We start from the raw sequence: 22,497 nt of genomic DNA on the forward strand, positions 1-22,497 counted from the left end.
GAATGGCAGCATGAATTAGAACTGTTCCCACCCCACCGTGAACCACAGAAAACATTTGTCAGATTGCAGGACAGATACCTGCAAGACCATGCACCCCATTTAGTCAGAGAGCATTTTGAATCTGTCCTACTTCAGAAAGGCATTCACTGGTGAAGTACTGGGTTTTAAGAACCCAGCGGTGCCAGGGTACAACACCCGAAGACGTCGAGTTCTCCTGTTTAGGACTACAGAAACACAGAGTCTTCTAGGTGAAGTCAAAGATCGTATTTATTGGCTGCAGCCAGTAACAGGTATCCTAGAAGTACAACAACGTGTATATTCTCAGGAGACTGCTCAATCTTACAAAGCCAGCCTTCCCTTTTTATACAAAATATTATGCTTTAGGCAAACATTCCTTATTTTACAGTTGACCATTCACATATTTCCACTACAAAGAAAAAGCAGAGTCATGATGACAAGCCCATATTTCAGTTTGTCCAACCCATAATCAATTATCCGGCAAGGCCCAGTATTTCCATCAGATATCGACGGACCCTCAATAAAAACGGGAACCTCCCCATCGTAAAGTAAGTCATAAAGAAAGAAACAGAAACAGGTGTGGATGAGATTAGACATAGCTGGTGTGCGATGAAAAGGTTTACGACATGTGCGCCTTGGTGTTAATCTCATTCGGCCACTGGGAAAGGAACTAGCCGAACAGGTTTGGCTTCAGGCAGTGGACTCAGCTCGCCCAGGTCACAGAAGAGTCAGCGAAGGTATACATGTCCTTCTGACTCGATCTCGGCTTCAGTCACTGTGCCTAGGTGAGGGCAATCACAAAATGGCTGCCGCTGACAAAATGGAACGCCAGGGTTCAAGACGGAAACTCTGAATTCGGGATGACTACGTCACTCGAATATGTCGGAAATGCTTGTACATAGTATCTCAATCATTATCGGTCTGCCAATACCAAAATCATCATGATACGACAATGTTTAGCACACGGGTCAAGAATCTTCAGTACTACAGCCCTTCCTTTTGCCCTTACATAGGCAATAACCTATACTCATGCTAATCTGAGTCCAGGTCTGTATTCATAAAGTCATCAGGATGTTGCTGTAGCATCATCCTATTTCTTAGCTTGTTTCTTGATACAGGTTTCCTTACCCATGATGTAGCACAGAGGCCACATATTGCAGGAGCACACTATACACACAAACAGAACAGGAAAAGAATGGCCAAGATCATCCCAATGACTATCAGAATTTTCCATCCCCAGGCGGATATCAGTTCCCAGAACCACCCCATCAATGACCAATCTCCTTTATCCAAATGGATAGATTCAGAGATCTTATGCAATTTGGAGATGGCCTGGTAAACTGTCGGAGCGTTGTCGGGAATGAAAATACAACAACTCGATTGGATCACTTTACATACCCCACTTCGGTCTGCAAGTATGACATCTAATGCGACCCTATTCTGAAGAGTCATAAGGCGATCCGACTGGAGCTCGCCGTCAAATTACTAAGGGCACCGGCAGTCTCAACTATGGTGGATTCAACCACCCTTGTCAATTGCCTCATGTTCCTGCTGTTTACCATAGGTCCCCAAAACGGCAGAAAACCCTTCACAAAATCTCCAAATTCTTGACCCGCAGTGTCTTCTTCACTTATGACACCTCTAACTAACCTTGTCCTGTGGTAATCTGCTGTAGCCGTGTAAGTGGGAGGCAACTGGAACGAGACAAAACATGTGCCCGAGAAATTAGGGGGCAACCATGTATAGGCTCTATCGTGGCAAATGAAATAGGTACCCTTAGCTGCTAAAAACGGAGGGGAAGTCTGAGACGTAAAGACATATGTCTCAGTGCAAATGCTTTTCCCTAACTGAGCTCCGGGATTCTTGCCATTACCTTGCAGACATAGGTGACCCTGATGAGGTACGATCCAAATCGAGGAGGATCTCTTTGCTCGCTGGTTCTCACTCAAAGCAACTCCATACTTCGTTATATTCCATCTAACGTAGGCTTGCAACTCATCTCTGGGAATCGTTCTATACGAGTCAATCGTTCTGCTCATATTTGCAATTCCTACTACCAATGCTTTGTTGCTCGAGTTATTTCCCGTGGAACGCGGAGGATATGGTTCGATGGCATATATGAACATAGTTTGAAACGCCCACAAGGAACCATCGTAGCTAAATGGCAAGACGAAGTATGGGATACCTTTATCCTTCGTATATGGCATAAGACCACACACCCAACAATTCGTCGATTCACTATTAATTGGTGTTGGTGTAAAAGCTGGATGAAAGAGTTATTAATGAACTCTAACCTTCTAGTGGACTCACGATCAGGCAAAGGATGAAAAGAATGCAGAGAAACAGTAGGAGGAGGTATGGGCTGAGTAGTGGATGCAAAGGTCACTTGAAAAGAGAATAAAACATATCCTATCAAAAACATCATTACACTAAGCAACATTAAAATGCATATTATCAAAAAAGTTCTCTTTGTCATTATTGTACACATTCTGCCTTTAAAGTTCATTAGTTTGGCAGGTCACTCCATCTTGAAAAACTCCATCCTCTCTAAGTGGCTGCCCGCGGTGGTAGGATGTTTCTGCTAAGGGATGCTTCTGTCAGTCCAGGGCAACTCCCTTAGACCAACCAGAACTGTCGACCTAACGTCTTCAGCTACACTCCAAAGACTTAAGCAACTGCGACCCTAGCAGCCGAACCAGATGGCAGTTCAAAAAAAACAAAAATAAGCAAGTTTCTCAGATGAGAGAGCTGCACAATCAAAAAATAAAAAAAGAAATTGTATTTGTTCATAGTTCTCGGCCTCAGATTATAGCGGTTCTTTCCAGGTACCGTCTGGTTCTGAAATAAAAGTTCAGGCTCTGTAGTGTTCAATCGACTTGACGATGGCACAGCTTCTTGCAGGATATTATCGCTCTCCTGTTCAGAAATTGTTCCTTTTACACGTGCATCGCTAAAAGGCAGAAAACGAAGCACACTCTCAGTCTCAGAATCAGCGATATTCTCCTGGATCCTACGGTCATACGGGAGAGGCAGTGGGACCCTCTTACAATGTACACCGTGGACCCAATGCTTTTTGCCTTCTACTCGAACAGCTGATCACGTTGAGAGAAGGACAAGGAGAGGTCCGGTCCAACGGGGTTGATCATTCTTTGTCCGCTGGAAATTCCGGATCAGCACCCACGAATTAGGATCAATAGGATGTCCTGGAGCTTCAGAGACCGGAGGCAGAGTATTATGGACCTGTTGGTGTAAAACACACAATTTAGCCGTCAATTCGTACAAATAATCAAGCAGTACAGGATGCTCAAGTTCACTGTATTTCTTTGGCCTTGGCACTCCCCACACATTGGCAAGACGGCCAAACACAATCTCATAGGGACTAAGTCCCACACATGAATGAATAGTCATTCTCATTGATAGGAGTGCTAAAGGCAGAGCATCGGGCCATTTAAGGCTAGAACTCGCTTGAATCTTTGCCAGCTTCAACTTCAATGTGCCATTATAGCATTCTACTAAACCAGTTGATTGGGGGTGATTTGCAGCGTGGAACATTTGTCGAATGCCTATCCCCTCACACACTCTTCATCACTCGACCCACAAACTCACTTCCATTGTCACTCCAGATCATTCTTGGCATTCCGAACCTAGGGAAGAATTCCTTGACAAGGGCTTTGGCTGTGGATAGGGCAGTATTATCCTTTAGGGGATATGCCTCTACCCATCTTGAAAAGGCGCAAACAACAACGAGTACGTATTTCAAATTGTTGCACATTTCCATATGAATGAAATCTAACTGCAAAACCTCGAACGGATATGTTGGAGGAGCAAAATGACCAGCTGGAGTTGGAGTTCCCCTACCAGGATTGTATTTCAGACACACCATACAGTTCTTCACCAAATTCTCTGCACATTTTGGAATACCAGTATTCTGCCATACTGGGGCCAACAACTTACAAATCCCTTTCACGCTAATATGTGCCATTCCATGAGCCATCGTAACAACCGGAAGCACATACGCGTTAGGCAACAACCATTTCTGATGCTCTGACAAATCAATCCAACAACCATTCGAATCCAATCTGCCGTTGCTTTCTCTCCATTTATTTAACTCTTTCTCTGTAGCTTCAGCTTGAATGGATTTCACACTCTCAATCGCATCTTCACACATTCCAACATCACCAACCTATCTTGCAGGGCCTGCTACATACATTCGATTCGTTACATCTTTTGCGGTTTCTTTTGCGATCTCATCAGCAAATGCATTACCACGGTCTACATCATCCGTAACTTTCTTATGGGCACTGCATTTCACGATCGCTACTTGTAATGGCAAAGTAAGAGATTCGAGAAGTTCAGTCACCAATTGTCCATGCTGGATCTTCGAACCATGCGAAGTTAAAAATCCGCGTTCGCGCCACAAACGTCCAAAACTATGAGCCACGCCAAAAGCGTATTGGCTATCCGTATATATGGTCACTCGTTTCCCTTTCGACAACACACACGCTCTTGTAAGTGCAATAAATTCTGCTGCTTGTGCTGAATTATGTGGGATACGTGCAGTTTCAACAATCGTATTCAAAGTCGTAACAGCATATGCCGCAGTCGTATCACCATTCGGCAACTTAAAACACGAACCATAATCCCACAAAGTACCATCACATTCAGAAAGAGGAGTATCCCTCAAATCTATTCTCCCTTTCGTTTCTTCCTCAGTTCACAGAAAACAGTCATGCTGTTCTTCATTATCATCTGTCTCAACTGAAATCGGCAACAACGTGGCTGGGTTTAATGTGCTGCATCGTTGAATGTGCACATGACTCGCTAACAACGTCAGCTCATAACGTGACAACCGGGCACTAGTTAAATACTGTGTCTTCGTACGATTCAACAAGGTATCCACTGCATGTAAAACCATGACAACTAACGTGTTGTCCATAACCAAACCAGCAGACTGTCGAATTGAAACAGCCGCTGCCGCCATAGCTCTCAAGCAACTCGGCAACGCTCTAGCTACCGGATCTAAAGTCGACGAAAAGTACGCACATGGACGTTGCTTATCGCCAAACTGTTGAGTCAAGACTGACAATGCACATCCCTCTCTCTCATGGACATCTAATGTGAAAGGCTTACTGTAGTCGGGAGTACCCAACACAGGAGCCGAACACAACGCATTGCGTAATTCAGAAAAGCTTGTTTGACATTCATCAGTCCAAGGAATAGGATTTGGAGTATCCTTAACAGTAAGAGCTATCAAAGGCTTCGCTAGCAACGAAAAATTAGGGATCCACTGTCTACAGTACGACGTAATACCCCAAATAGCACGCACTTCTCTCTGTGTCGTAGGCACACTCATTTTCGCAATAGCTTGAATTCTTTCTGGGGTCAGTTTCCTTCCCTCCTACGATAAGAGGTGACCTAAGTAGGTTACTTCTTGTCGACAAAATTGCAACTTCGAGAGAGAGACTTTATGATGACAATCAGACAAATGATGCAGTAACGACAAGGTGGCTTCCCTGCAAATCTCCTCGGTATCAGCGGCGACTAGCAAATCGTCTACATATTGGATAAGGGCTGCACCCTCAGGTAAAGTCAACAGATCAAGTTGTGTCTTCAAAGCTTGACTATAGATCGATGGACTCTCGCAATAGCCTTGAGGAGCGCATTTAAAGCGAAAACTGCGACCTCCTAAAGAGATCCAAAAATGTCCCTACTCTCGATGGCAATCAGGATGCTGAAGAAAGCATTCTTCAAGTCAATCACCGAATACCAGGTGGCAGTAGCTGGAATCAGAGTCAACAAAGCAGTAATATCAGGTACAACAAGAAACTGTGGAACAACAATCTTGTTCACTTCGTGAAGATCGATGACAACCCTATATACAGGAGGCAGTGAAGGATCAGTTCTCTTCAAAACAGGCAAGACAGGACTATTGGACACATTACCTCGCGTTTCCTCAATGACACCCTTTTCGATCAGATCATAAATAATCGCTAAAAGTGCACGTTCACCATCACTCGAGATGCGATATTGCGGAATGCGCGGTAACTTAGCATTCGCCTTCAGTGTCACAACATATGGAGGGATGTCCAATAAACCCACATCATTCGGACCAGTAGCCCAAAATGAATCTGGTAAAAGAGACAATTCAGATGGAAGACAATCTTTTGACGCGTACATCGGAGAAATCACTCTTTTGCCTAAAGTAAGATGTACTCCTGATGGAGAACAATATAGTGTTGCATACAATCTCTTCAACAAATCCAATCCCAACAAATTCTCATTACAACCTGTAGTCAAAATAAGGGGTGCTTCGATCTTACGCGGACCAAACAGAAAGAGACAATGGAGCAGAGATTGGATTCGTAACGGGGGCGCCAGAAAAACCTACAGACACATTATCGAAGCCAGACAAAGGTGCGCCAGGGAGCTTAGAATGCATAATAGAACTCTTTGTAGCACCAGTATCCAACAGAAAAGGTTCTGACACACCTGATGTAATCACTTCAACATAAGGTCCATTCTGATCTACTGGAACTGAAACAACTCCCTCTCTTTGTCCATGGCTGTCCTAACAATCATTACCATTCGCTTCATCGCCTTCAACATAGTAATCGTCCACATAATACTGTGCTGTCCTACCAGATGAACTCTGCTGCTGATCAAAACAATTCATGGAGTTCTGCGGAGGCAAAGGACGTACATTCTGTCCGCGACCTCTACTTCTAGGCACTTGTTGAGCACCTCTACCTCTCATACCAGAAGCATCATTCGTGCGTTATAATAAAACCGGGCAACTATTCTTATAATGACCCTCTTCTTTGCAATACGCACACTGATTAGGTCCATACGGGAAACGCTGTTGAGAAGACTCGTTTCTTTGCGAGTTTCTCGAATACTGCTGAGGCTGCTGATAATCACGCTGATAATCACGCTGACTAGAAGTATGAGGTGGATAAGCTTGCTGTAGAAGAACCTTAGTCTTCAATTCCTTATTCTTCTTATCCACTTTCTCCAACTCATCTTTGCGCCTATTTTCATAGTATTGGGCAGTAGCCAAAATTTGGGCTGACGTGGAAACAGCCCAAGCACTTTCAGAATCCTTCAACTTACTGCATAATTCAGGAAGCAAATTATGCACAAACTTGTCAACAAACAATCTCTGACCACCTTCGGTAGCCATATCCTGACCACTATGATCTACGAATATCTCTTCAAACCTCGTGAAAAAGTCTGACACCATTTCATCTTTCTTCTGCTTACATGCAGACAACTTGTCCCAATTGACACGCAATTCGGGCATTAAAGTCTTCATATACGTAATAATGTTCTCAGGAAGTTCAGTAATCAAATCCTCAGGCCTAGCACCGCCTACTTGCCTATTGTCTGCGTCTCTAAAATGAACCCATGTATCACCTAATTCATCCGCATGATCCGTATGAGGAATCTTACTCCAAATGGGTTGCGGAACAACATTACCGAACAACATGTCGATGTCCGCCAAATTCATAATACACGAGCTCACAGTTTGAGTTAACTCTTTATAGTACCCTGCTGGATTTTTGCGTGGATCAGGCAAAGACTGTTTAATAGCTAAAACTTCAGCACGTTTCCACAGTACATGTACCCAAACACGCTGAAAATGAGCCGGTACAAGTGGCGGATTATTACCTGGACCAGCAGCTACTTCCTCCTTCCACACCGGAGGAACTTCCCTCATCGGATATTGTCGTGCCTTTCTCCCAACTGAAGAATCGGACTCAAACAACTGTCGAGTAGGAGACTCACTCCTAAGTGACAACAATGTCGCAACCGCTTTCTCATCATCAGAGGGACTCAGAATTGTTCCCTTCGCAAATTCGGAACGTAAACCATACAACTTATCAGGAGCTTGACCTCTTTCCTCATCCCATTTCTCAACAAGGAAAGCACACATCACGTCAAAAACGTACCGTTGCTTCGGTTGTTCCCATTGAAGGAAAACATGCATAACACCCTCAAGATCATATCGGGTATCATACATAATCCATCTACGTGCCATATGATCCAAAATCGCACACTCATCCATATTCGGCAACAGGCTACGTGACTGTCTACGCTCAATAACAGGGGACATACCCAATTGTCCCAACAAAGGAGAAAAGAAACCAGTAACTGCAGTTGTCATTCGTTCCCTAGCAGAAGGACAAGGTGAAAGAATAAGAGAAGACTGAACAGTAGCAGGAGAATTTAAAGTCGGAGGAGGAAACATTAAGAACAGGCGTAGAAGTAGCAGATGAAGAAGGAGACAAAGGTGGCGGCCCCTGAGGAGGCAACGCCAAAGGAAGAGTAGCCAACGGAAAAGGAGCTGGCTGTGGTGGAATCACAGGTGGCACAACAACTGGAGGTTGTGCAATCACAACTGGTGGCGGTGGTGCCGTAGCATTCTGTGCATAGGGAAGTGGTGAACTCAAAAGATGTGACATTAAAGGATCTTTCTCAAGATCTTCCCTTCCTTCCTGGTCTTTATGCGGCAAAACTGGGTAGCATCTATCTACCGCTAACTTCCTCACCCTAAGCATTTGTTCACTTTCCTGCTCTTCCTCATTATCCCTAAACGCAACCGCTGCTTGTACCATTATCATACCTCGTTCTCGTTTATTCCTTTTCACTAATTTAATTTCTCTCTGTTTGGCTTCTTTGCGCCATGTGCGAAAAGAGTCAAACATTGCCGGCCGGGCTTTCTTCATAAAAAGTTTGACCTCCAAATTATCCAAAATCTCTGTATCGAAACTACCATATTTAGGCCATTTTAAAACACCATCTTACCTGGTGTATCGGATCCATGCTTCATTATATGCGATAGGGCCTACACCATGCTTCACATAGAGTTCATACGTTGGAGTCCCAATCGGAGGAACCGGACACAAGTCCTCCAATCAGGAATCCTTATTACAGCCAAAACAAAACATATTTCCAAGTCTGCTAAGACCAGGCATCTACGCTCTCTAGTCTAGCTTCAAACTTCGAAGGAGTATCGAATACGATAGTCTCGTGAATACACAAGTCCCTCGGCTTTAGGATTTGCAAATTCCAAATCAAAGTCATCCTAAAAGGATACCAGAACTAAGAATTAAACTAAGGACTGGGAGGCGCTCCACTCATACTTAACTGAAGGTATCGATGACGTCACCAGAAGACTCGTCTACCGTTTCGCTCTACCAATCAAGGGTCCAAAACAGGGCGATAGTCAGGGCAGCAGTCCTTCGTAGCCGTCGGAAAGCGGGGAACTTCGCAGCAAAGACTTTCGGACCACGTCGACATACAGGGGTCGATGAAGTGGATGGCCTTCCTCCAGAATTTTCACACGAAGCTCCTCACGAACCTCTGGCTTGGACCGGTACCGCTGAAATCGCCCCACGTTTGGAGCGCCAACTGAAGTACCGGGTTTTAAGAACCCAGCGGTGCCAGGGTACAACACCCAAAGACTTCGAGTTCTCCTGTTTCGGACTACAGAAACACAGAGTCTTCTAGGTGAAGTTAAAGATCGTATTATTGGCTGCAGCCAGTAACAGGTATCCTAGAAGTACAACAACGTGTATATTCTCAGGAGACTGCTCAATCTTACAAAGCCAGCCTTCCCTTTTTATACAAAATATTATGCTTTAGGCAAACATTCCTTATTTTACAGTTGACCATTCACATATTTCCACTACAAAGAAAAAGCAGAGTCATGATGTCAAGCCCATATTTCAGTTTGTCCAACCCATAATCAATTATCCGGCAAGGCCCAGTATTTCCATCAGATATCGACGGACCCTCAATAAAAACGGGAACCCCCCCATCGTAAAGTAAGTCATAAAGAAAGAAACAGAAACAGGTGTGGATGAGATTAGACATAGCTGGTGTGCGATGAAAAGGTTTACGACATGTGCGCCTTGATGTTAATCTCATTCGGCCACTGGGAAAGGAACTAGCCGAACAGGTTTGGCTTCAGGCAGTGGACTCAGCTCGCCCAGGTCACAGAAGAGTCAGCGAAGGTATACGTGTCCTTCTGACTCGATCTCAGCTTCAGTCACTGTGCCTAGGTGAGGGCAATCACAAAATGGCTGCCGCTCACAAAATGGAACCCGAGGGTTCAAGATGGAAACTCTGAATTCGGGGTGACTACATCACTCGAATATGACGGAAATACTTGTACATAGTATCTCAATCATTACCGGTCTGCCAATACCAAAATCGTCATGACACGACGATGTTTAGAACACGGGTCCAGAATCTTCAGTACTACACTGGCTAGATGTCTCTATAAACCTTAGACCTCAATCCTTCTTCAGGGCAAGGAAGTAGTTAGAATAGCATCCCTCGCCTCTCTCTCGGTCAGGCACCCGCTTGATGCAGCCTTTGGCCAGCATGAGATTGACTTCATGTAAATCAACAGCATTGTGGGTTGACGAAAATTGCTCTGGTGTTGGGGGAAATAAGAAGTAGAGGACAAAATTTAAAAAAGGGCATAGTCTATATGAACAATCTGTAAGACACATTAGTCTGATGTGATGAAGCACGAACCAGGGAGGAAATATATGTATGGTGTTTCTTATAGCCAAAAGGCAACAGAAAATAAAGTGAATTAGTGATAGCTGAGGTATCTGGTTTATGGATGGTTAATTGATTGTGATGTAGAGTTCGTTAAAAAGGTGCGTCTGCAACACTTACCTAAACTGGAACAATGGTGGGGCGGTCCCAATAGATACATGGCTATTGTTAAAAATAGATGGAAACAGATGGAAAGGGCCTGTTGACTTTTTTTTAATGTAGTACTTCTTAGCTTGTAGTCTGATGGGGTTCTGGCTGAAAATGTTCCAAGAACCACCAGAGATAGAGAGTTTGTTTGCAAGAGAACCGGGGCGCAGGGTTGTGATATTTTTGCAAATGATGAAGCTAATTGTTAAGATGGTGCAGGCTGGCAAAGGGAGCCACTGGAGCTTTATCAAGATTGGGGTGATGTGATCATATTTCTTCAGGTCCTGGAAGAGAAATGCTTTGACTTGTAGGATACCCTTAAGGGGCTGTGGGGTTTGGGAAGCAATTGAACAGGGTGTTACAATCATCCAATTGCGAGAATATGAGTGTTTGAACAGAAGGCCTTTGCAACCTGTGAGCAATGCATCCAGAACAACTGTCAACTCGGGGTGGGCTGGGGTCGGGTGTCACCAGTCCAATTGCAGTTTAGCAGCCACCACTTCAGGTTTTTTTGCTTTCTACTTTGTAACCTGGAAAGAGTCCAACCAGTTTCCCACGGCTGAGTCAAATACGATTTCAGATACCATTGCAGAGTCTGCATATGCCATCGGCGGTGTTGCATAAACAGGATTAAGGAGGAGAGAAGGCTAAGAAGCCTCAGAGCCACTGTCATCGAAACCCAAAATAGAGGTTGACAAATAGGAATCATAGACCAAATGCACTGAACTCGTTGAACTGGTGGAAAGCCTTGAAAGAGCACCATGTCCAGAATAGCTCCAACAAATGAGAGACTCTTGAAAGGAGTTAGGTGTTACTTCTGCACATTGATCAAGAACCTCAAAGATGTGAGAAGGTTCCCTATCATCAGTGGCAAGCCTGCCTTCGGCAGCTCGTAGTTGAGGTATTGGAATACTGGTATTGCAGAACCTCCAAAGATCATCACCATGACTTTTGTGAACACCGGATTGGCACTGGTGAGGTCAAAGGCTAGCAGAAGACTGAAAATGCTTGTGGGTGACCTCGATTAGCATATAATGCCCGTGGGACTGCAGGAAGAGGATTTGGAATTAGGAATACTACAAATTCAACGCTTCCTTCCAGTAGACTGAATGCAGGTTAGATAGAACTTGGGCTAACTTGAGCATCTTAAATTTGTCCTTCATGAAAAAGAAATTGAGCTGGAAAAGGTCTAGAATCGGACTAAAACCTTCTTCCTTCTTCAGAACTAGAACAGAACAGGAGTAACAAGTAGCATTCAGTATCTACTTCTGCTACCACTTCCCTCTAGATGACGCCTTTGTCCAAGAGAGCCTGGACTTTGTTCACTAAGATGGACAAATAGTCACAGCCGGTCTGGTATAGATGGTGCATATAGCAGAGTGGAAAGGAATGGTAGTCCAAATCCATATTGAACAATTTGAAGCACCCATCTGCTGGGTGTGATGCTTTGTTACCTGTAAAGCTAATACCTCTTCCTGACTTTAAAAGGATGGCCATGTGCCACAGTGGGCAAGTGATTTGTGGCAGTGGTAGTAGGGGCCAGTGGATAAGCAGTACATTGCTACTGCGGACCCAACGTGATTGGCTGGATCCCTGACCCTGAAAGGTTTGGGGGCAGGGGAGGGCTGTTGTTGCAGAGGTGAAACTTAGTTAAACACCTTCTGAGGCCCTGAAAGGGAAAAAGTCCGCTTTTCATCTGCTCTCTTTAAAAAGGCCACCAGAGCTAAGTCTGCCTTCTCACAGAAAAGTCAGGTGAAATCAAATAACATGTCCATCAGTGACTCCTAAATGCCACTAGAGAAGCCTGTAGATCTCATCCACACATTGCGACGAAGCACCACGCTGGTACCGACTGCTTCAACCAAGTGGTGGGTGGTGTGCAGCCCACTGCAGATGATTTATTTTGCTGCAACTTGGCCATTCTGTATAATCTGCACAAGATTGATGCAGGATTTTCCAGTGCTATGAATAAAATCTTGCTACCCACATCCCAGGTCCCATTACCTATATCCTGGTCTAACAACACTCACGCTCAACTGTATGTGGGAGATATTTTCAAGAAACCAGCTAACCAGCCATCCCTAGACTTACAAAACGTGAAGCACCCTTTGTCTAGATCACTACGTAGAAAACACAGGGCAGCCCAAAAGTTTAAATAGGGCAGGTGGTACATACTTGTCAAAACTTTTAAGGATATCTGACTCTACTGGTTGTACTTACTTTTTCGGACCCTTCACGCCCCACCTTGCTCATGGGAAGTAATGTTCAGGGTCTAGACTGCAAAGACAGAGAAACCCTGCTTTTATGTTAAATGACACGACCTATAGATAGCTTGTATTTGGGGGGCTGTATATCAAGTGAATAGACTCCATAAAAATAAATACTTATCGAAAACGTACTAACCGCCAACCTGTGTGTTTTCTGAGAATAAGTTAGCACAAGTTACTGATCGAAAAGTAATGCACTGTTTTCTACAATCCCTGAGGAATCAGGGTTGTCATGTAAAGTGATTGCTAGAAAGGTACAGAGCTAGAATATCGATGTATAAATATCGATGTACAGTAATATTGAGGTAAAAATATTGGGGTCAAGAATATCAATTTTTAGGTAAGTAATATTGATTGCAAAAATCTCAAAGTGTTAAATATTGTTTACAAAAATATAGTTGCTAAAAAAATCGATTTATTATTAATGTTGTGTATTTTAGTATTTTGTATGAGAATTGTTTTTATTTTTAGTATATGTGTTAACATTTTAGTAGTTAATATATTTTTTTTAAATACAATTGTGCGTTTTTAGTCCCGTAGCGGGTTGTGGGTTTATAGGGGAATAGGATGGGAAGAAATTTAATTATATATTTTATTTATTATTTATAGTAGTTAATTAAAACATTTAAATTGAATTTTGCGTTTTTATTTGGTAGCTGGTTGTGGGTTTACAGGTGAATAGGGTGGGAAGTAATTTAATTATATGACATGTAGTAAATAATTTATATTTATTCATATTTGTATAATTGTGATGTTATTGAGGTAAATGTGTACATTAATTTATTGATAACTGTTTTATAATTAGTTGTTAATTAATTTAAATTAATTAATAATTAATTAATTTGGATAATTGTCTAAATAATTTTAGGTGTGTATTGTGGTGTTTATAGGTGTAAATGGTGGGAAGGGTGGGAAGTAATTCTTTTTATTGATGAATTATTATGTATGGTAATTATTTTTTATTAATTGATTATTAGAGAGACTTCTTATCCCTCAGTGTTTCATCTCTTTTTAATCTATCTACTCTTTGCTCAGTTTTTTTCAGTGTCTGTCCGTCATAGCCCCTATTCTTAAACCTCGTAAGTACTCCTTTCTTGCATTCATCAAAGTCAGTATCCATACTGCAGTTCAGTCTGACCCTAACAAGTTCTCCATAGGGGATCGATCATATCTGATGTGGTGGGTGTGCACTAGATGCAGGTAAAAGTGAGTTACACGATGTCTGTTTTCAGAATAGTCTACTATGTATTTTGTCATCCTGTACATAAAATTCTACATCAAGAAACGGAATCCTGGTCTTACTCTGTTCTGACGTTAAGCGGATGTTATATTTATTCGTGTTCAGATGTTCAATAAACTCTGTTAGTTTAGTCTGTGTGCCTGTCCAAATCATAAAGCAGTCGTCTATATACCTCCCCCAATATAATATGGAGTCATTCCATTTGGAGCCTGCAGGACCCCAGATTCTCATCTCCTCGAGCCAACCAATGAAGAGGGAGAAAATCTGGAGCCCATTGTCTCCTTGTGTCCGCTATCCAACACTTTCCCAACTTTTGCACTCACTGGAGTGAGTGCAACAGACCAATACACAGACCTTGATCTAATACGGTCTAGCGCCTACCTTCGGAATACGGGCCCACCTCTTCAAGAAATCTGGGGCCTTTTCTGGAGTTACTAGTTTGTAAACTGTTCATACTTGTCCACTACCCTACTGTCATTCCTTGCCTATTGTACACTGCTATGTTTACCCTGTAAAGCACTCTGATACCCTCGGGTCAAGGTCGCACTCTATAAAACAATAAAATAATTTTTACCCCTGCGCTATCCAACACTTTCCCTACTCTTGCACTCGCTGGAGTGGGAATAGTAATTTTTACTCCTCGGCTATCCACCACTTTCCCTGATGTTGCACTCACTGGAGTGGGAATAGTAATTTTTACCCCACTGCTATCCAACATTTTTCCTGCTATTGTATTTATTGTGTTGTGAAATGTATGTAAAAGTTTAATGTGTTAATTATTTATATAATTTTTCATTTTATTTAAAATTGATATATGTATATTTTTTATTTTTATATAATTTAAAAGGTTTATCAAGGTTTATCAATTAAATAAAGATAATATTTATTAAAATGTATTTAAGTAAATATATGTATATGTACACATTTTTGTGTGTATATATTTTTTAAAGTTAAGTTAATTTGTTGTATTTAGGTAAACTATTTATTAAATGTAATTAATTTTGTTAAAAATATTAATATTATTTAATATATTTTGTTTGTTATATACATTTTTTTGTCGATATTTTTTACATCTATATTTTTTACTTCGATATTTTTGATTCAATAATATTGTACTTACCTGTTTAAATATATGGAGTCAATATATTTGTATTCAATATGTTTACACCAATATTTTATTAAACTACATTTTTTACATCGATATTTAAACATGGAACCGCCAGAAACTACCTAAACCACTGTAAGACACAGGGGCGTTGTAGTGGAACTGTAGAACTAGCTGGTCTAACGTCTGACATATCCTGTGGGGATGTCCGGAAGTGGTCTGGACTCCAAGGCTTCAGTTTAGGTCATCTAAAACGTGCAGGTCCTGAGGATTCCTAGAAATGACATGACACCGGGTATCCACTGTATGTTCAGTAGCTAAGCAGAATGCATCGAATGAACATATGCAGTCTTCATACTGTGTATCCAGTGTTAATATTCATTTGGGCTGGCACTCATGGTGCATGTGCAGTTGGTGCCATTTAACCATAGTTCCATTTTAATGATGTGTGTTTGTTGTTAGTATGGGAAATAAACCATATTGATACTCGGGATGCATGTTCTGATTATGGGTCCTGTTTGAAAACTGAGCAAGCGTGGTGGGTGTGCAGAAAGACCATACTCTGAGCTTGAAGAGGATTTTGCACATTATGATATTGTGCCATAAATTACACGCCAGTATTATCATGAGAATTCCCTTTCCAGCCTGCCATTTCACACAATAAGTTACTTATCCATGTAATAACATGGGAGTATTTATGTAGCGCTAATACCTCTAACATAAAGAGCTTCAGTATTTCCTGATTCAACATGTTTTTTAAAAGTCTTGGATGGCTGATGAAGGGCTTCCAGAGAGAGTAGTCTTTGAGAACTGTCTATAACCTGCTTGTATTTGCAGAGTGGACGATGGTAAGCAGGCTTAGTGCTGCTGACTTTAGCCGAATGTGCTTCCGTAGAATGTATTCTTCGTGTGCTAAAGACTATCTACAGTTTTATATCTGGAAATCTTCAGGAAACAGCTAATACATTTTCTCCTTCTATAGCACAGTGTGGCAGCACAATGACGAAACCCAATGGAATCATATTATCTCCAAATTACCCTGCAGCCTATCCTCCATCAACCAACTGCTCCTGGGTCATCGTCGTCCCATCTGGGTTCAAGGTAAGGGGGCATGCATGCAGGATGAGAGGGGGGATGGCGACTGAACAGTGGCCATGCCATCTAAGGGATTCCTTGAAGTCAGTCTGCAATTTCACGTAGAGCAGCCTCCATTGCATGAATATCGTGCCACACATCACTTTGTTAGCAAACTCGACAAGATGATAGATAGAGTGCTGATCTGAGTTTCATCCACCGTTCTTTTGTTCACTATGCCACCCCAGTTTGGACCCAGCAATATGCAAATTAGTATTGGCCGTGCTCATCATGGGAACTACCAGGCCAGGTCCTTCCTGGGCCAGAAACAAGCATCCTGGCTTCACATCAGGGTTTCACTCCTCATCAGCCAGGCTAGCTTGAATCCAGTGGCACAGGGAGCAAGGGACCCACATCTGGGCATACCCTTGGCCACTTAGGGTAAACCTAGTAAGCACAACAAGATGATGGGTGGAGTGCTGATACTTTTCAACCACCCAACCATTGCCAGTATAACACAGTCGCTGTTGAGTGCATTGATAGTACAGGGTCATCCAGGGCATGTGCATCACACACACAAGAGCAGGGGGTTGCGCAAGCCACACACACAATGGCGAAATGTTGGCCACTGTCAATGGTTGCGAAGTGTACCCCAGTGCACATGTGGCTGTCCAGTGGTGGGTACACACATACAACCTGTAACGCCTGCTCCTCCAGGCTTACAGATGACGTACATGAATGAAATATGAACTGTGACTCCTTATGCAGGCCCCGGCGAATGTTCCCTGTATCCATACTTTCCTGCTCATAAGATACGCCCAGCCTAGCTAACTAGTGCAGATAATTTAGTTAAGTCCGGCTGATTCACTCAGCTTTAAAAAGTCACAACTTCTGCTGCATCTTCACAGCTTTGGGGCGCTTGCAAGAAGGGCGGACAAGGTTTGCGGCTCTAGCTTTCTATTCAAATCTTGGTCTTCTAAACTGTTATTTTCAACAAACATTTTGAAGTACCTAAATTGTTCTTGCGTACCTCATTGATCATATTTGTAAGCTTGTCAGTTTGGTACCACTATGAGCTTTAACAGAAGTTTGAGAATCAAGGGGACATTTGTTGACAAAAGTGCCTGCTTCTAAATGTGAACAACACAGGGGCCATAAGTGCAAGATCCGATCATGGCATAATTTCAACAGCACTTTAGGGAGGGTTTGAAGTTTGTGGATGGTGCTATTAGCAGTTAAGGAATGAAACATGCTTGCAGATGTATGCCCCATCTGCTGCATATGTTACATCCATCAGTAGCAAATAAAACTATTCCAAAACTAGTGCCCCCCTAAGGCAAATCGTTATATTGACTTGCGTGCTGAACAAATGCGTACTAAAAATGCTTTCATACTAATGACGGCTTTCAGAAGGATATGCGTGATAAATGCAAGCGGAATGCAGTCATACAACCGGAAGATTGAACAGCTTACAAACTGTCCATAATCACCATCCTGAGACAACTCCATTTGCTTTGCTCAATGTCACCAACTAACATCCTATGCTCAAGGTAAAAAAAAGGTAACTATTAGTTTTCTCCACCATTGCTACACTTATTCTGAGCAACATGCAATCAATCACTGTATTTCACATACTACACTCATGTTTTAGGGAAAACGTACAAAAAGCATAACCTAACAGATACATGCCCTTCCCTTATGTGCACTTGTCGCTGTCTCACATTAGGATTTATTTTAGTACCTGTTGGTTGTATCCTTCCCCGAATGAAGACTCTGCACTCTGGGTGGAGCTCCCCAGCTAGAGCTAATAAACAGGAAATGACATTTAGGAAGAAGTCAGACATTTTGTTTTCAATGTGAGCCTAGCCTTTCCTCAAATAAGCATTATCCTCCATCCTGCTGCTCCTTTGTCATATTGTGTCCCTATGTGGATGAGGGAATAAAAAGTACCCCTTTCTCTGAAACTCAGAAGTGTATTAACCATCATTAATTGGAGCTTCGTAGCCAATGCAGCTCGGGATCAAGTCTTAAGGAACATCACCACATACTTTAGTGCACTGTGTCCACAACTGGTGGGAGAAGCTGTGCTATAAGTGAAGAAAACAACAAACCTTCTCAGGGGTCCCACTGATATTCGGTCCTTTTAAACCAACAAAGAAGAAATTGGCACAGAAACTGTAATATAAAATACATATTTATTAAACCTCAGATTAGGGAGACTACGTCACACAGAAGCCTTAGCAAATGAATGAGGCAGTCTAAGGAGTACATATATGCATAGGGTTACATAGTCAGATTAAGACCAAGGGGCAGTCCTGGCTCCTGTAAGCATGCAAAATGACTAATGTGGGGCTTGGAGGACCTTCATCAATGGGCCAACCCTTCTTGACACCATTGTAATGGAGGGTCCTGGAAGCTGCCTGTCCGATCCTCCATGCTCAGCTGGAAGAGTTTGATCAGCAGAGAAACAGTAAGTACATGTATATATGTACTTGGCACATAGGTGGATGTGAATTTTGAGATTGCTGTCCTGTTGTGCTCACTGGAGTTAAGAACAGGATTTATCACTGATCTAAGATCCATCTTGGAATCATGCGCTCTTGACAGCTCCTTTACTGTCCTTGGAGATTTTAATTTCCATTTTGATAAACCTGAAGATAAGGACACTGCTATGTTCCTTGGGGATATGACTACTTTTGGTCTATCTCTTATGGTCAAATCTCCTACGCATGATAGGGGCCATACTTTGGATGGCATCTTTTCCAATTCCAATGACCTCCATGTAACACAAACCGTTCCGGTCACTTGGTCTGACCATTATGTTATCATGGCATCACTTAACCCTCACCAATTAGCTGTTCCCCCGAAACCCAGCAATACTAATCAAACTTTCAAGGCATGGGACGATATAGACAGCTCCAATTTTAAAACCTCTCTAGTAGCCTCCATGCCTTCCTTCTCACAAGACCCAAACACAGCCACCTCTCAATTTTATGACTGGGTTGATGCAGCTGCATCCTCACTGGTTCCTATTAAGCAAATATCCCGCAATAGATCTACTCCCTCAGCCCCTTGGTACTCAGCTGCCTTAAGACAGCAGAAACAACAATGCAGGCAAAAAGAAAGGCTTTGGCGGAAAGATTATGCCGAAGAGGCCAAAACCAAATATAAGGAAATGGTAGCCAAATATAAACAAATGATTGATGAAGCCAAGAAATCATTTTTTAGTCACAAAATAGAAACTGCAAAAAACTCGTATAAACTTTTGTATGACACCGCAAAACAGCTAGCTGGTCACTTCCCCAACTTGACCCCTCCTCCATCTCAACTTCTGTGTGACACATTGGCTAACTTTTTCTTTAGCAAAGTCAATGATATATACTCTGCATTTGCCACCAACATTAAAAATTCTTCCGAAAGCATACCTAACACACTTATTGGTCCCACACTCACTCAATTTGCTGAAATTACAGAAGCTCAGGTTATGGACATAACTGCTACCATTAGATCAGGTTCAGCACTTGATCCTTGCCCTTTCAAAGTTCTACTGCCAGTCTTAGAAGAGATTACCCCGGCCATATCCTCCATATGCAACGCCATGTTTAAAACAGGTATCTACCCTGAAAGTTTTAAAAAAAACCATCATAAAACCTCTGTTAAAGAAATCACATTTGGACAAGGACGAACCCAAAAGCTATCGACCAATAGCCAACTTACCGGTCCTGGCCAAGATAGCCGAAAAGGCTATGAACAAACAACTTTCCGCTTTTTGGAACAACACCAGCTACTTGATGAAACTCAGTTTGGGTTCCGCCAGTGTCATGGGACGGAGACAGCTCTGATTAAAGCAGCTGACGACATCAGACTCATCCGTGACACTGGGGGTACAGCAATTTTGATACTACTAGATCTATCTGCAGCCTTCGACACGGTCGATCATACCACCCTGATTGACCGTGTCGAGGGCCTGGGGGTACAAGGGACTGCCAGCAAACTTCTGGCCTCCTTTTTGGCAGATAGAACTCAGGTAGTTACAACGGGACCATTTCAGTCGTCCACCATGTCACTGCCATGTGGAGTACCTCAGGGCTCATCCCTAAGCCCGACACTTTTTAACATCTACGTGTCGGGCTTAGCCAATGTCATTCGGGCCTATGGGATGAGCCTCACATCCTACGCAGATGACACCCAGCTGGTTCTAGCCATTATTATTATTATTATTATTGCATTTATTGAGCGCACAGCTACCCGGAGGTTTCCCGGCGCTTGCCTTGGGAACCCGTCCTGGCTTTTCCCTGTGAGATAGCCCCTACAGGGCATCCCCAAGGTGAAAGCCAGGCATCCCGCCGCAGGGGGCCGTTGTGGAGATTAAGCAAGCTTAATGCCCAGAGTTGCAGAGTGAGAACCCATGATTAGAGCAGGCACCGAAGCGAGAATTATCGAGTCCGTGGACATTTGAGCTCAAGACCCTGCCGCGTCGGGAATTGAACCCTGGTCCCGGGTCTGACCTCAGCTTCCGGGTCTGCCTGCTCTACACCGTGAGCCACACTTCTCCATCAAGAACAATGGCTATAAAGTGGCAGATGACCTCAGGGCTGGTATGATGGCAATAGGGAGTTGGATGACCTCCAATTGCTTAAAGTTAAACTCAGATAAAACTGAGGTAGTCATCTTTGGACAATTAACACCTGAGTGGTCATCCAATTGGTGGCCCTCCTCCTTGGGCTCTCCCCCCGAGCCTGTTAGCAAAGTGAGGAATCTGGGTGTCCTCTTTGATGACCGCCTCACGTTCCATCCACACGCCAACCAGATTACCTCTTCAGCTTTTTATAAACTGAAACTTATCAAAAAAATCCTCCCTTTTCTACCTGATAAAGCTGGTAAAACCCTTGTCACTTCCCTTGTGCTGTCCACCTTGGACTACTGCAATGCCCTGTTCCTCAATGCACAGGAAGGAGTCTTGAATAAACTACACACAATACAAAACTCTGCTGCGAGGCTTTTCGGAAATATCCCTAAACATCACTCTGCCTCCAAAACCATCAAAGAGCTGCATTGGTTATCCATTAAAAACAGGATAAAGTTCAAGACCCTGTGCATTGTGTATAAAGCGTTGCACAACCAAGGACCAGCACATCTCATCCGCAATCTGACTCCTTATCGTCCGCTCAGAACACTACGTTCATCCTGTTCAGGAGATCTTGTTATACCCCGAACAAAAACGGTCTTATGGGGCGATAGAAGATTCCTGGTATCAGCCCCCAAGTTGTGGAACACTCTGCCACCAACGATTAAAGCCAGTCCATCTTTATGGTCTTTTCGTAAACAACTCAAGACCTGGCTTTTTAATCAATAGACCTTCTATAGTTTCCTCAGGGTAAATATTCAGATACTTAGCGCCGAGACGCCCACGGGCCTTTGCATGCGCTCTACAAATATCAAAAATAAATAAATAATTAAATCATAACCTTTCATACTTTCTTTAACATGTTGTGGTTGTCTGAAAGTTTAGCACGTTCACATTCAATGACATGCATGTTTAGTATTTGTTTTCTTTGTCTTGACTACTAATCTGTTTACCTTAATTAATACCCAACATGCATTTGCAATATTTTGATTTCTATGATCACACAATTACCAAATGATGTGCTGAACTTTGGTGGGTCACATCTATATAAGAGGTTGTTTTTTTTACAGAGTTTTATATTGCGCGAACTTGACCCGAATTGGGTATCAGAGCGCTTTACATAGCACCGGTTTCATTACATGAGGATACATTCATTTTTGTTAGGCACGGGGAGATTAAGTGATTTGCTCAGAATCACAGGATGTTCAGCATCATTGCAGAGACTCAAATCCAGTTCCCCAGATTCGAGGTCGGCCATCCTAGCCCTTGGGCCAACTCCTCTCCCCAAAGTTCAAATTCCTTTATGATGCCTTGTAGGTTGGTTTCAAAAACGTTTTCTTGGAGATAAACATTGTGTGAAAGCTGTTGTGAACCTAAATCTCCAATAAGTGAAAAATAATTTTTCACATGACTAAACGTTTACCCTAACTTTTACATACTTTGAACG

At 42.8% G+C, this 22,497-nt stretch overlaps 1 protein-coding gene across 1 annotated transcript in view; it reads left to right on the forward strand.

The window, feature by feature from the left end:
• Nucleotides 1-22,497, forward strand: part of LOC147729357 (astacin-like metalloendopeptidase) — a 531,217-nt gene that overhangs the window by 375,623 nt on the left and 133,097 nt on the right. The window contains exon 11 of the mRNA XM_086959628.1: nt 16,332-16,450. Within this exon, the coding sequence (XP_086815754.1) occupies nt 16,332-16,450 (119 nt within the window). The remainder of the gene's footprint in view (nt 1-16,331; nt 16,451-22,497) is intronic.

This window comes from Lissotriton vulgaris, chromosome 2_2, assembly GCF_964263255.1.
Source record: "Lissotriton vulgaris chromosome 2_2, aLisVul1.2, whole genome shotgun sequence".
Classification (NCBI taxonomy): domain Eukaryota; kingdom Metazoa; phylum Chordata; class Amphibia; order Caudata; family Salamandridae; genus Lissotriton; species Lissotriton vulgaris.